The sequence below is a fragment of the Clarias gariepinus genome, chromosome 23 (genome assembly GCF_024256425.1).
Source record: "Clarias gariepinus isolate MV-2021 ecotype Netherlands chromosome 23, CGAR_prim_01v2, whole genome shotgun sequence".
Lineage (NCBI taxonomy): Eukaryota > Metazoa > Chordata > Actinopteri > Siluriformes > Clariidae > Clarias > Clarias gariepinus.
The window spans coordinates 13,498,500-13,515,368 of NC_071122.1; the positions used below are offsets into that span (position 1 = coordinate 13,498,500).

General features: G+C 36.4%; 1 protein-coding gene across 3 annotated transcripts in view; it reads right to left on the reverse strand.

Moving 5' to 3' along the window:
- atg7 (ATG7 autophagy related 7 homolog (S. cerevisiae)) overlaps nucleotides 1-16,869 on the reverse strand; it is a 110,127-nt gene that overhangs the window by 65,365 nt on the left and 27,893 nt on the right. For all 3 annotated transcript variants that reach the window (XM_053484627.1, XM_053484628.1, XM_053484626.1), the window contains exons 13-16: nucleotides 7,080-7,274; nucleotides 6,653-6,803; nucleotides 2,729-2,805; nucleotides 2,131-2,246 (exon numbers count right to left, since the gene is read on the reverse strand). In XM_053484627.1, coding sequence (XP_053340602.1) covers nucleotides 2,131-2,246; nucleotides 2,729-2,805; nucleotides 6,653-6,803; nucleotides 7,080-7,274 — 539 coding nt within the window. The remainder of the gene's footprint in view (nucleotides 1-2,130; nucleotides 2,247-2,728; nucleotides 2,806-6,652; nucleotides 6,804-7,079; nucleotides 7,275-16,869) is intronic.

Sequence of the window (16,869 nt, forward strand, 5' to 3'; positions counted from 1 at the left end):
TCATTTTTTTCAGCTACATGCTTCTAGCTAGCTCTGCGGCAATGTGAGATGAGTCATTTCTATTATTCCGTGCCATTTGTGAGACTTATTACCGTGAATGTGGTGTAAAACTTGAACTAACACCAATCTCAAAAACCCTTTTCTTTCTTTATAGTTAATGCTGCTCAACTTCAGAACACAATGAGCCAACCTTAAAGACTCTGATTTTAGTGCAATCAAGTGAAATGTTCATATTTTTTTCATTCAGTAATAAATACCAGCAAGATGAATCAAACTAATTTTTAACATTTGTATTATTGTTATATAGCTTTATTCAAAAGCCTTTTTCTCTGTGATTAATTAATCCTTAGTGCTCAAATCTTTTTAATTAGTTTGTGTAATTGAATTAACTATCCCCTCTGCTACCCTAATAAAGTCACAAGACTGTCAGAAAACAGCAGACATTTGTTGTAATGAAAGAAACAGTAAGTATCACTGTTTAGTTTACAGTACCATTTTCCTGGGATTTTGTTGAATGTTGGACTGATGTGATAAAGCGCAACATGTCCACCCTCTTATGACTTCTTAAGAGTAAATTGCTCATTTTTGTCATTTGCAAAATATGCTAAATAAACATAACATTCTTTCTCAGTGGTCCCCATGTGCTAGAGTGTTCTTCTTTATAAGATTTATTATAAAGTGATATACATTCACCAGCCACCTCACCGAACTGTTCAGCTTCTTGTTAACACTTGTAAATCACTTGTCTGACTCAAAACTTAATGCATTTGGCCATGTATGTAGTCATGGTCAAGACATTCTGCTGGAGTTCAAACCCAGCATCTGAAAAGGGGAAGGAAAGGGATTTAAGTGACTTTGGACGTGGCATGGTTGTTTTTGCCAGACAGGCTGCTGCAAGTATTTCTGAAACTGCTAATCTACCGGGATTGTCACACACATTCATCTCCAGGGTTTACAGAGATTGGTCTAAAAAAGAGAAACTATTCAGTGAGAGGGAGTTCTCTGGGGGAAAAAAAATGCCTTGTTGCTGCCAGAGGTCAGAAGAGAATGGACAGACTGGTCATTACAACCGAAGTATGCCAAAGGGCATCTCTGAACATGCAACACGTTGAAGCAGATGAGCTACAGCAGCAGCAGGAACAGACCACATCGGGTGGCTCCTGTCAGCAAAGAACAGCCAAACTGAAGCTACAATTCACATTGGTGCCAAGAGTGGACAAGGGCTGACAATGGAATATTGGAAAATTATGGCCTGTTTTGACCAGTCTCGATTTCTGCTGCGACATTTCGAAAGTTAGAGTCAGAATTTGGGGAAAACGTCATCAAAGCAGAGATCCATCCTGCTTTGTAGTTCAGGCAGGATTTGGCGGCATAAAGATGTAGGGATATATTTTCTTGGCACATGTTGAGCCCCTTAGGATTTGTTTTAATGCCCCAGCCTACCTGAGTATTGTTGCTGACCATGTCTATTCCGTTATGACCATAGGATAAAACAACATGTCACAAAGCTAAAATGATCTGAAGCTGGTTTCTTGAAGATGGTCTAAACAGTCACCAGATATCGGGATGTGGTGAAACGTGAGATTCGCATGCAGTCGACAAATCTGTAGCAGCTGCTTGATGCTGTCACGTCAACACAGAATAAAATCTCAAAGGAATTTAAAATATCTGAATATCTGAAGAACTAAGGCTGGGGGTTTAACCTTTTACTAGCAAGGTGTACCAAATGAAGTGGCTTGTGTGTGTGTGTGTGTGTTTTGTAGGATTAGGCATTTGCAAATAACTGCTGCAGAGCAAGGATGTCTTCGTAAAAGTCTCAACTTTTTCAAAATAATATATACTATAAAATTACTATAAAATTCAGTAATTAATGGAACAAAGTCAATAATTGGTGTGATGACCTTTTGCACAGTTTTCTAATAATGAAATCATAAAATAAACATCTATGACTAAGTCTGTACCCAAATAAATAAATAATAAACAAAGTTTGTGTACGACTTTGCACAGTATGTTATACAAGAATAGTATGTTTCTATTTAGGTACTGTTTTTATTTTATTGGAACATGACTGAGCTGGGAGACTGTGAGACAGACTGAGACTGCTACGTGTGACCGTGATGTTGCTCTCACCCCTCTGAGTGCTGTAGGATGGAGATCATCAGCTCAACAGCCAGAGCTCCGGCAATCATGGCCAATCCAGGCCGGCTCACTGTACACTGCTGGTCCAGAGTCCTGTCTCTGGTTGACTAGATGAAAGAAAAAAAGTCTTTTTATCCAAAAATCTTAAATTTCGCATTTTTCATACATTTAACTAATAAAATTTCACAAATTAATTATTTAGACAACTAATTATGAATAAAATTACCTATATGAATGTATGGGATTAAATAGTTTTTTAAATGGTTGAATAGACCGATGGAATTGAAATGATTTAATGAATGGATGGGTTTGAATGTCTGGATAAATGGAGACAGAGATGGGGATAGTTGAATGGATGGATGGATAAAAAGATGAAAGAATGAATAGAATGGACTTTTTTGGAGTAATGCATTTTTTTGGATGACAGGATTATCCTTTATAGAAATTTTAGCCAAATGCATGGATAAATCTATGGCTAGAAAAAATACAATTCATTGGAAGGATGGATGAAATGATGGATGGATTTTGGATTTTAGATAGATGGCACCAAATCAGAAATCAGATTGTTAAAGGAAACATGAAAACTCACATCTCCAGGGGCAACAACATCATTGCAGAAGTAACAGCCTAGTCGATGGCCAGGTATGTTGGAGAACAGAGATGTCCCTGAAAATATGAACAGTCATATACAATTTTAAATAAAACAAAAACATTAAATATAAATCCAATATTACTTATTATTTTCTCTTTTTGCCACTCTAAACATTTGTTGGTTGCTCTTTCAGGAAGTTTGTAACAGTTCCATTTGACATTCACTTTTTATATTGCCCCATTAATTTTTTAATTATTGCCCTAATAGTAGAAATGTGCATCTTCAGGCAAGTAGTTATATTTATTCCCATTGCCTTAAATTATGAAGGTCAACACACTTCTCTCTTATTTAGTTTGTGTGCTTTTGTCTTTCCCATGTTGACTGATGGTATTTTGGGGTATTAGGACTTAGGGCATTTTTTGTGTGTCACCTCTTATTTGTGCCCTAGTTTATCAGGAAATCATGAATGGCTTGATCACACCTTAATCAACACCGAAACATACATTTTAAATGGAAAACATGCTTCAGTTACATTGTGTTTACCATAATCTTTAAAAAATTTACGCAGAAATATCATAAAAATAATCTGCGTTCATTAGATTTTATTGATCATCTACCCCAAACTTTGGATGTATAGCTCTTTTTTTTTCTAGAATAATTATTTTATTCCCGAATGTAAACCCTCCTAAAGGGGATAGATGGGAGGCATATCTAATTATAGAGCTGACTTGGTAGTAAATTGCTTAAAGCTCAAGGGAAATGAAATCTATGATTGGTTTGTAATGAGTTTAATGTTGATCTTGTGGACCAGAATCTGCAGTACAAAGATTGTATAATTGGTGACATTTCAGGTCCACCGGTACTTGAGCAGAATTTTGTTCACCAGTGAAATTCACTCCCACTAATCACAAGTCTCATTATGTATCTGTCTTTCATACAGCTTTCATGCATGAAATGTATTTATTTCCTTATGTATGTCGGTACATGTGGAGTTAAACAAACACTATTCCCACCGCTTGCACCCTAGTGGTTAAATCTTTCTCACCACAGGAGTGTGAGACTCTCAGATAGAGGAATGTCAATCAGACACGCTTGAGTGTATAGGTGGCTACACCCATTAGAAAAATAGCTCAACTCTCAGAGTTGACAGCAATTACTAATAAAGAATGTTTCAAACACCAATACACAATACACAATACCCTGTGATACTATGTGGCATTGATTCGGTATTTATGAGCTTCCCACTGGACTATTTGGAATGGTATAGAACTTTGGATTTCCCCATAGACTGTAACAGTTTGCAAAGGGCATGAATCATTTTGGACATGGGACTTTTTGTTCAAATGTAAATAGAAGCTGAGAAATATTTTTTTCCATAATGACGCCTTTTGTCCATTGGGATTCAGCCATTTTTTATCATCGTGCTTGCGGACTGATTCAGTTTTATGATTCCAGCTTGATGCTGGGCTCGTCATGGCAAGAGAGAAAGTAAAAAAAAATTAAGCACCCACAATGTACAGTATAATGCCTACTGTACTGCATGAGTATGTTATCCCATCCCGCACAGGTACATGATGAAGCCCAAAATATCAAAATGTCTGTGTATATATGCGGTATATAAATTTGAAAGCGGTTATTAAATCAACAAAAAATGACAGAAAAATTTTAAGTTTACATAAGTTTTTGCCCCCATTTGATTGGGTGTTACTGCAATGCCTCAGATCGAATACAGTCAAGAAAGACTACGGACAGGCTTATGAAAACATACAGAGGACGACATTGGACACACAGTTCATAAAATGCCATGGATACTGTATAACATAAATATTTTAAGCATGGTGAAAAAATGTAAAGTTCATGCCAGCAAGGCCCATACCTGCAGATCATGCAGATACTGGTCACCACAACACACCCGGTATGACTTCTTACATGGCGATTTGTGAATTCATTGCAATTCCTTGGCAAAAATCGTAAAACAATTCTCCCGTGCATGTCTCCTCAATCCAAAGTAACTAACGAGTTAATTTAATATCAGTTATAAAGGATTTTCATGGCTAATATTGTCCCTGACTGTTTATTATAAATGAAATGAATGGACTGCTTTGCTGTGTTAGTCAGTCACAATGGCTCAGGTCATGCATGTCCCCTTCTCTTTCAAACATCTAAGCATGCCCCTGAGAGATGACTTGAATATCAATGCTGTCTTCTCCATCGCTACAATTTAGCGCTGTTAGGTTTTGCCCTTTTAAGCCAAGCAGTTATGACATTCTTTTATGACACTTTGCTCTACTAATCAAGTATATACCCCTGGCTTGCTCATCAGGGACAATCTAATTATTATGATCTAGACACATTTTTACTTGCTCCTACACATTTCCATAATCTCCTTTTAATTTTGTGAAGCTGCTTTGAGACAATGACCATTGTTAAACAGGCTATATAAATAAAATAAAATCAAATTGAATGTATCTTTTCCATTATATTGGCTTTCAAATATTCTTTTTTAATATAAGTGAAAAAGCCTAAGGCGGCTCCAAAAGTTAATTTATGAGGTTAAAATAACACACATACCCTGCAGCCATTTATATAGGGATTAAATAACAAGAGTTATAATACAGCTCTTAAATGGTCAGCAAGTCACAACCCCTTCGTGTTTATAATAACGCTTCCAAATGTTTATCCTTTGAGGTTAACATAACACACAGTATATCACACAGACAATTTAATTAGTTTGTTTGTGCCAGGGGTACATGTTTTTAACCACTTTGTTTACAGTAACAAGCATCTTGTACATATAGTTAGAGATTACAGCTACGGCAATTACTCCTTTACTCACTCACTTACTCACTGTCTATGTCGGTTATCATGTGTACAGGGTCGCAGAGGGGGCCTGGAGACTTAGGGCATGAGGCAGGGTACACCCTAAAGAGGGTGCCAAACTATCGCAGGGCACAAACACACACTACAGGCAATTTGGGAACGGCAATTAGCCTAATTTGCATGTCTTTGGACTGTGGGAGGAAACCGATGTACGCGATGGAAACCCACCAAGCACGGGGAGAACATGCAAACTCTATGCACATAAATCAAGGTGGAAATCGAACCCTGACCCTGGAGGTACAAGGCAACAGTGCTTACCACTAAAGCTTGGAAATTAATTGAAAATGAATTTAAGCCAAAATTCTGAATGACATAATTCTGCCGATGTCAATTATTATTATTATTTTAATTCTGTTAGGTTTTTTTTTTTATTTTGTTAATACTTTCCCTACTGTGTGTGTGTGTGTGTTTATGTTTTGTCCCCTTACCAACATACTACCGCATCTAATGAGAACTTTATAATAAAAAAGGAATATCCCAGCTTTAATATTAAGCATATTTACAATACAAACCTTGTTCACTGAGTGCATAAAAAACAAAGATCATTAATCATAATCAAGGTAAAATGTTGATTTTATTGTACAATTGATTTAAGATCATATCGCCAAGCACCACTAAAGCTCATGCTTTTCTCCATGTTTATGTCATGGACTTGTCCAGTGCATCAGTATGCTCATTTTTGCAGAATAAATAAATATAAACGTAGACCTGCTGACTGAATGAATGAAGTGATTGACGAGAAAATTGCATAATGTTAGTAAAATGGTTGCCCTGAGAGTCATCACTGAAACACTAGTTTCACTGATAGATTTTTAATGAGTACAACCATTTAAAATTTGACAAACCATTATGTCAGTACTCACAACATTGATTCATTCATTAAAAACAGAACCGTGCACACTCTTCAAACATTGATGTATTTAAAAATATATGATGATACACACTGAGCAGAGCTTTTATTTACTGTCTGTCAAATTTAATCAACAGGAAAGAAAATTATGAATTACTGAATGAATTATTCACCGGTCCCATCTGTCCTACCTGGTGTCGCTGGTGTGGATGCTGAAGATGAGTCTGATGCGGACAAGGATGATGAAGGACTGGAGTCTCCAGCTCCTGAGCCTTTGGGTTTCTTAAGGCCATGCCTCATTACAACAAAGGTGTCAAACCCGAGTGCTGCATTTACTACAAGCTGGAGGAGCAGATTGGTTAAGACTAGGGGTTATTTAAGAATGAAATACAGTAATGATTCTACTGTAACTTTTCTGAAGATTGGAAATCACAAGAAATGACCTAAACCGCCTGTACTGTCTCTTTGTTCTTCTATATACACTATTTTTGTACTGTAAGATTTCTTAGGAACTCTAAATGGTGCGACAAATTATAGAGTGAAAGCAATTATAGTCAACAAAAGCATGCATTCACTTTTTCACTGGTGTGTTACCAAGACCTGTGAAAGTTAAAATACCTTTCTCTGGCTGGCTGCGATGACGGTGGGGAGCCATCGACTCTCCCGTGTGTCCATGAGGAGGAAGACGACGTCATGTGCTGAAATCAGTGCTTCCAACTGCTCCACGTCTTTCTGCGCCTGAGCCATCGTCACTTCCGAAAAGCTGACAGGGTGGCCGGGCATCGGGATGCTCATGTTGAACCCCTCGGCATTCTGAAAAGATGATGATGATGATTATTATTATTATTATTATTATTATACAGAAATATGTTTTTTTATGGGCAGTCTCAAAAAGAATAAAAAACATAACAGTAAGAGGATTGAATGCCCTGAACTTCCCCTGGTGTGTGTTATACATACCCAGAGCAGGAAATGATAATAAACAAATGAAAATATTTATTATACAAAGACAGGTGATACATTAAAGGAAATCAAATATCTCAGTGAGGTGTTAGCACAAGCTGCTAGAACAGCTTTAACACCAATATTTTTTTTTCCATTAAGTTGTCACTCAACAGTGTGTACATACTACTGGAGATTATGTACTGTCAGGTCCATAAGTAAATGGACATATAGACAATTTTTCTATTTTTGTGAACCACTACAATGGCTTTAAAATGAATCAATCAAGCAATTATTTTTAATAATTGGATGAAATAGCTTTAATGACTGTCTGGCATCTAGAACCCATGTACGTCAACATATGTCGAGTTGTCTCTCTGGAGCTAATTCAGTTGCTGCTGATTGTTCCGTCAGTCGATCTTACAATTTTGTCTTCAGGAAGTAAAAAGCCCGCTCAATTGGGTCAAGGATTGTAATTGGCTACTATATGAAGTACTAACCATAATTAGTGCAATTTCATGGATGACAGACACCTCCTTTTTGCCAGCATGCTGGCAAATTTAACACTACCGCTATACAATAAATGTAAAGATCATGGAACAATGAGGCATTCCCTTTGCAATGCATAAAATGAATCCCTTTATATATAATAGAATATATTGAAATATATTTTTATCTGACTGGCTACAGTTGATAAAAAGGTATGAACTATTCTCTCTGTCATATATTGACTATTGTTTAACATCTAATTTGAAAAAATAATTTAATAATTCAGCATCACTGTGGCTTAGTGGTTGGCACTGTCATTATGCACCTCCAGGGTCGGTCCCGTTCGGGTCAGTGTGCATGGAGTTTGCATGTTCTCCCGTGCATGGTGGGTTTCCTCTGGGTAGTCTAATATGCATGTTTTTCCTCCCACAGTCCAAAAACATGCATATTAGGCTGATTGTTTTTTTTCCAACTTGCCCATAGTGTGCAAGTTACTGTGCAAAATTGTGTGCCCTGCAATGGATTGGCACCCCGTCTAGCGTGTACCCTGCCTCGTGTCCATAGACTCCAGGCCCACAAGATCACAAGATAAGCGGTATGGAAGATGAATAAATGAATACATTTAACAAGGAGGGAAAACCCCCGGGTACTCCGGTTTTGATGGGTTTCCCCCGGGTACTCCGGTTTCCTCCCACAGCCTAAAGACATGCCTTAAGTAGGTGAATTTGACCCCTGGTTGGCTCTTGCTGGGAACCACAAAACAAATGCAGAACCTGCTGGAGCAAATAAATCTCACAGCTCTTTTGGGAACTTCTGACGATCCCACATCATGGGTTGAATCTGTGGCTGGGGACAGAGAAGTCTGGACTGACTAACTTCGCCTGTTACCACTGTGATACCCACCAGGAAAAGCATGAATAAAAGAAAGAAGAGGAAAAAAATACAGCCTGGAAAATAAATTAAGATAAAAGAGATAAAACCATACAAACTCTATTAATAGCAGGCTGAGTGCATTCATGTTATCACTGCATGGCTTTTTATCCATTCTGTTAGCTAATTAAATGACAGAGACAATATACATGAAGGTTTATAATATTACTTTTAATATCAATATAATATTTTAATATTCTGGTCTAATGTGTTTTAATCTCTAAAAATGTACCATGGTTCATAATAGGGTCACTACTGCTTTTGTGCTTGCTTTGGCTATTCATTTAAAAAGTTATGCGAAAAAAAAATTAATTCATCAATGTCGAAAAAAATGAGAGATGACGCAAATGAGACTTAAGTGATTAGTGAATCATGCATTGCTTACATTCTGATGTCTCACCACTCCCAAAGTGAGGAGGTTTCTACAGTATATGTGTACATGTGTATGAAAGAGAGAGCAGGATGGTTATAGGAAGACTAGAGCCCTAATTATGGCTGAGATAACGGAGCAGTCTCTAATTAGTTCTAATCACATAGGGGTTTTGTAAAGGTAAAGTATGAGCTGCTCATTAGCCAAACAGGAGGAGACGATCAATGCAGGAAACATCAATAAATTATGAGAGGTGTGTAAACAGAGCAGGATGCTAATCCAAAAAGAACAACCAAGAATTACACAGAGGAAGACATGGGGATTTTGACATGAGAACTGCTTGAAAAGTGCTAAATAATGCAACACCTCTGCCTAAAACTAACCTCAACGGCCCTAAGCCCTAACCATATCACTCCCCACTTCAACTATTTCATTCTAAATTATACTACAAGGACTATATATTTTTATTTATACTATGGTATAACATGGTACTCCACTACTTCACATAATATATAGAGATGCTGGAGAAAATATTTTTTTTATTTACTTATGTTTGCATTTAAAGTGATAAAATATTGCTGTTCCTTTAATATCCTGCAGGTGGTTTAAACTATTAATTCATAGTCAGACGCAGCGTTCTGTGTGGTAGGAACTAATTATTTGCCAAGTTTGTTTGGAACAGTAACAGAACCTGATTTTATATACACATACACATTGTGCCATGAAAAAGTATTTGCCTCCTTCCAGAATCTTTAGTTTTTTGCATGTTAGTCACACCTAAATGATTCAGATCATCAAACTAATTTTAATATTATACAAAGATAACTCGACAAAATGCAGTTTTCAAATGTGCTTTCATTCATTAAGAAAAAAAAAAAAAAAACTACCAGGCCCCCATGCCACATGATGAACGAATTGTGATTTTTGAAAAGCACAGTTATATTTTACTTGCCACACCATGCCTGTTTACTGCCAGACCTGTTGAATCAAGAAATTACTTAAATAGAATGTGTGTGTGTGTGTGTGTGTGTGTGTGTGTGTGTGTGTGTGTGTGTGTGTGTGTGTGTGTGTGTGTGTGAGACAAAGTGAAGCACACTAAAAGTTCTAAAGAAATTCTACAACAGATGCAAAACAAAGTGACATGTATCAGTCTGGAAAGGGTTATAAAGCCATTTCTAAGGCTTTGGGACTCCAGCAAACCACACTGAGTGCCATAATCTACAAATTGAGAAAACTTGGAAGAGTGGTGAACCTTCATAGAAGTAGTCGGCCCAGCAGAATTACTTCAAGAGTACAAAGGAAATTCATCCTGGACCTCATAAAAAACCCAGAACAACATCTAAAGGACTGCAGGCCTCACTTGCCTCATTTATGGTCAGTGTTCATGATTCAACAATAAGAAAGCGACTGGGCATAAAAAGGCATGTACAGTATGGGAGAGTTCCTAAGTGAAAGATACGGCTGACCAAAAAGAACACAGTGGCTCATCTCAAAGCATAAAATAGAAATACACAAATGCGTTACTATTTTTAAATGCAAATTAATCATATGACCAAGTTTGACCCTAATGGCTTATACAGATATTAAGATGACTAAGGAAACATTACCAGGTGTAGTAAATGGCAAGTTTCATTATAAAAAGCTTCTAGAAGGAAGTTTGGATAAAACCAAAGTTGTGTGCTCAAGCTACGTTCAAGGGAAACCATTTGTACATGAATACATTAAAAGTAAGATGTGGAAGTGGTGGCTTAGGTGACTAAGGATCTAGGTTGTTGATTTTTGGATCTAAGGAGACAGGTTCGATCGCCGCATTCTGTGGGTTGCCGCACCCCCACACCGCATAGCCACTGGAGCGCTGGTCCCATTTGAGAAATTTTAATTTAACATTTGTTAATAATTAAGGTATAATATGTTTCCTCTAACCAGTTTCTCATGCATTTCTTTATGATAATACAAGTAAATCTAAGTATTTAAAATTTTTTATTGATTGATTAATCACAAACCATGACTGTGATTAACTAAATTAAGGTTAAGTGTTTTTCAATCGATTGACAGCACTATAGGGCATTGGTGACTCAGTGGTAGGTTCGATTCCCAGCCAGTGCCCAAACCCCAGCCACTAGAGATGGAGTGCCGGTCCCAAGGTCGGATAAAAAAAATTGGAGAATTGCGTCAGGAAGGGTATCGGACATAAAACCTAGCTTGTGTGCAAATTATATGAATCAGGTTGTTTATAAAATTGTGACACTAAGAAAATCACAATACACCCAATTTTATGTATGATGCAAAATCTAATTTCCTATGGTTATAAGATGTTTGAGTTTTTAAGATTAGTTACTAATTTTTAATTTCTGATGTCCAGAAAAGAAAGAAAAGAAACAAGAATTCAACAACAAATAAGAAAACACATAGAGAAGGAAAACCTATAGCACCACCATACTTAGCCGACACGTTAATATGAGAACCTCTACAATTGTTCATTCATGCAGTTATTCAATTCATGCATAAAATCAAATCATCAGCTTCAATTTATGTAAACATATCAGAATGGGGATAATGTGATCTTAATGATTTTGACCATAAGACCGTTGTTGGTACAAAAAGGGCGGATTTGTATATTTCACACAACATCTAATAGTGTGAAAACAGCTAGGGTAATTAAAATACCCACTTTGTCTGAAAGCGGTAAGCAATAAAAAAAAGCATGTCAAATTTTACAGAGCATCAAATCTTGAGGCTGATGCATTACAACAGCAGAAGGTTGCTGGTATTGTGTATCTGTATAGTGTGCCTAATAATGTACCAATAATAATGAGTACTGGTGGGAGTATCTATGATGTGAGAACATTGGTAATCTCATCATGTCCAAAACCCATTTAAAAATGCCAACTTGAATAAAGACCACATGAAACAAGAAGAAATTACTCATCTTTTATCACCTTCTATCACCTTAGGATGGCTTTTCTTTCCATTGGCCAGAAAATGCAGGATGTTTCTGATTATTCCAGTATGAGCTTTAGGCTTGAGACTCGTACTTAAACTCCAACTGTCAGAAATAATCTGATTTCTCAATTAGCTTCTCTAACAGATCTCTACTTGTGTATAAACATTATGCATTACATAAGGTGTCGTCTAATGAGCGATTCCTCAGCCTGAGATCATTTCACAGAGTTTTTTATTTTCTTAAATGCAAACTAAGATTTGGCCACAGAGCTTGTTCTATCCATTTAGTTATCACACAGCTGCAAACCCCCTGTCCATAAAACAAATAACTAACACCTACAATAAACTGCAGCTGACTGCAGTCCCAGGCATGGCAGTAAGCCGACAGTAGGATGCATTGTTGGAAACCAGTGGTGAGGAAAGTCATTAAGTGGAAAAAGGAGTAATATGGGAAAGCCAGAGCTGGCTCAGAGCACAGAAGGACAGGTTGTAGAAATGAGATTCTTCCAGAGTGCTGCTGGGCTTACTCACGCATATTAGAGAACCACACTCCAGAGAGCTCAGTGTCAAAAATTAATCTCACTTAAGAACAAAAATGTTTGACTTGTATCAGTTCCTGATGGTGGCCTGTCCAAATGTCTGTGCAAAATAAAAAATCTGCAAAGGTATCTCATGATGTGCCAGAATCTGGTTTAAATTTCATTCTCAATACTGTATAAATTGTGATTTCCAGGAACTTGAGTCAGCACTGACTAACTTCTGACAGCAGGAATAACTTCTACATGAGCATGAGGCTACTTTGCCTGTCCTGGCTAACAGCACAGAGAGTGTAGATAACGAGTGGTCGGTTATGGTTAGAGATAGTGCTGCTGTTTAACCATCACCAGAGACCACCTGATATGAAATCATAACAATACATAGCTGCCAATTCGATTCCTATCGCAATTCTGTAAGTATCATGATTTTACAAACATCGCAATTCGGTAAAATTAATTTTCCAGATTTCCTTCCAATTCTAAACAAAGTTAGCAAATGCATTTCTCCTTACACTGGACGCTGAGCTGCTTTCCAATGTGTCAACAGTTTAGTGTGTGTCACCCATACAGTAGGATTATAGAGGAACTGAAACATTGTACAACCTCAAATGCAAAATTGGACACACCTGCTGATTTCATGGTCGTTTCTGATCTTTATTTCTTTCAAACAATGCGGAAGCCTTCAAATATCTGCAGTAAGCTCCTTTGAACAGTTGATATTGAGATGTGTCTTCTACTTATGCTCTGTAAAGCCTTCATAACATCACTAATCTGAGGTGCTGTTAATTAGTGGTAACACTACAGTAAATGCACTTCTCTGCAGCAGAGATAGGTTTTAGTCCTGGGATGGTCTTCCTGGGATGGTCTTCATGAGAGCCAGTTTTATTATGATGCTTGATTGGTTTGCAAAGGCTCCTGACAACACTGCAAGAACTTTTCCAGAACAGGTGACCTTTGTGTCTTAAAATAACAATTGACAGTTGTTGTTGCTTAATTACCAAATGCCATATGTGTGGATTCATCTAAAATATAAATAAATAAATCCAAACTTTGCCTGTTTATAAATGAAAAATGAAAAAAGTACTGCATATAAATGAAAAAAAAAAAAAAACTGTTTTGGAGTCAGTTTGCCCATACATGAATTGCCACTAAAAACAATTGCGATGGTTTTCTAAATGGATTTATTTCCCAATCTTAGCTGTTTTGTAATAGGTTTGTAATATTTAGCATTTTTGCTAAATTCCCAGCTCATACACAACTCTGTAATTACAGATGACTCTGTGTCATACAATGAACATTCACCAGTATCAAGCACTCAAAAGATTCAATTCTTATTTTCTTGTGACTGCCACTAAAAACACTTTATATACAGTATCACTAACTTGAAATGGTGCAATTACTGTCATGTATTTGTTTCCAATAAGGTTTAGAAGTGAACAGTGAGACAGTTTTTTCGTTTTTTGCTGCACTATTTTTAGAAAAAAAGTTTTGGTTAAAGTGTTGATTGGACTATTATTCTGATTATTAATAAAATATTAAGGTCCATGTAAATGTAAAATAGTTCTGCCAAACAAAAGGTACCTGTAAAATGATCATTTTGTTCTTGAGCATGAAGTCATTTCCAGATGTGTTTACAAGTCTGACAGACGGACTTCGGCTGCAATAAGAGTTTCAGCGTGGAATACAATACTACACAGAACTAAACACAACCTACACTAGACCACAACAGAAGGTGACTTTGCATTTCTGTTTTTGCGGAAATACATATAAAATTGCAAAATATACAAGTGGAAATTACTTTTCAAAATTAACTTCACGTTTTTATAAGCGTTAACATTCTCCAGCCTTATACGCCCACACATTTATTTTATTTCCACATTCCAAAATCTCTTGGCTTCCGGTTTGACATCTTGAATAAGGCTGTTGAGCATGAATAATTTCGAGATTTCAGAAGAAGAGGAGGTTGATGAAGTGATCGATGAACAGATGGAGTCAAAGTGTGGGGAGGCGGACGAACTAGACGATTGAATTGTTGGAAGAGAAAATAAAAACTCTCCGAGACGTAAACAACATTCCTACACAAAGCCTGGCTCAAAATCGCAGTCCCACCAGTAGTGTTTCTTCGCCGTCGCATCGATTATGCATAGGGACACAAGTATCCTGCTGACACACAGGAAATGGTCTTGTTGCCTGGCAACAAAATTACACAGGATCTAATTTATGCAGTACATCTGAGAACACTGTTATGAGTGTGTTGCAATACCGACTGGAAAAAAAAAGGCTGATGAAGATTATTTTCCTCTGAGATGCACAAGAACAACTTCATTTTCATAAGTTGGAAAAGATTTAAAAAGCCGTCACCTTGACAAATACTAAGGTGCCTTAAAAATCTCACCATTATGACAAGCTGCTTTAAAGCATTTTAAAGACAAAGCCGTAAAAAAAACTTTTTAGTCATGCACACCATCAGCATGGCTAGCCACAAAAAGAGGGGGGGGGGTGTTTGGGTCATCATCCTTTTTTTTCCAGGATGATGACCCAAACATACTTTCAAATCAGTGATCATCTGAGTCTATGGATATAAATGTTGTGCAAGATAGGAGCGAATGAGGATCCCTTTAAAAGTAAACTCCACGTAGTTAAATATTCCAGGAACTTTCCAGGATTATTCCAGAGCAGGCATCACAAAACATACATTTTTATTTCTGATAATAAAACCTAATTGCATTCCTAAATGTTACTTTTATACGAAGGTGAGTCAAAAATTATCCACACTCTGGCTGTAAAATTAACTTTTAGAAATTATTTTTCTAAAAATAATTAAAATTAATTAAAAAATTATTTAATTAAAAAAAATAAATTAATAATAAAAATTATATTTTTTACATCATCTCTTTGCTTTTTAATACTCTTTGTCCATCTCTCAACAAACTTTCATATTCCCCCATTAATAATATATTAGTTGTAAGCCACAAATGCACTGCTGTCCTTACGTCTTTATTATCTTTTTTCCTTGTAGGGCTGCTTTTAGGGGACCAAACAGGTTAGAGTCGATGAAAAGAGATCAAGGCCCGTATTCACAAAGCTTCTTAAGCCTAAAAGTTACTCCTAGTGATTTTAGAGAATTATGACATTTTCTTCGAATTTTCCCTTAAATTTAGGACTAAATCTTAGTTAAGATAAAAATGTTTCACGACATTTTAGACCTAAAACAGATCCTAAAATAAAAACTGTTAAAATAAAGAGGAGGACTTTTAAGAGGCTTAAGAGTTTCTATAGCAGAGGACAAAATGGTGGAAAGAAGAAATATTCTCCAAACACTGAACGTACAGCTAAAAGTAAACACTACTCTTTTGTCTAATTTGGTTTTCTTGTTCTTTTACTTCCTTCCATCTCTCATGGATTGTTGGCTACATACCATTCAAAAGTGCAACTTAAATAGACTGCCTGCAATCATGTAAATTAGTAAAAAGCTGAGCCATTTTTGCTCCCATCAATCTAAAATAGATTACAAATAAAATCAGTGTGATAGATAAATGTAAGAACTTAGTTAATTAAAACAGCCAAATGTTAAAAATGTGTGTCTACTTTTGAAGCAACCACTTTTCACACAAGTTATTATATTTAAGATATTTAGCTTATAACAGAAAATTTGCATAAAGTAGTCTGTAGTCATGATTATACAATTTCTACAAACATTATGATTTCATTGTCTATTCTATTATCATGTATTCTATTTTCACAAAAAGACCTTAAGACCTTTACAAATATCTTTTTATCAACCAATCACAGCCCTTAAAACTGACACATTATCAATAGTAACGGGGTCAACCACACCTCCTCACTAAGATAAAGGTTTTTGACTTTCCCTAAATCATATGCACAAGTGGGGCATCCATTTTTGTTTGCGCCACAGTTCCAAATGTACACGTTCACACCTGCAACAGGTCTGGTATCTGACTCGGGAGACAGCAGCCTTGAATTGAAATAATGGCGGGACAGTGTGGCCAAAAATTAGTTTTAATATAACCTGAATGTGTAAAATTTTTGACTCACCCTCATATATTCTTTTTTTGTACTTTTTAAAAAAAATTATCAATATTTCTGGAGGACACTGTATGAATATTACTTGGTACAACTAGATCTAGAACACTAACTGAGAGGATAAGAACGCTGAAAGTAGTTAGAAAGGTAAAGT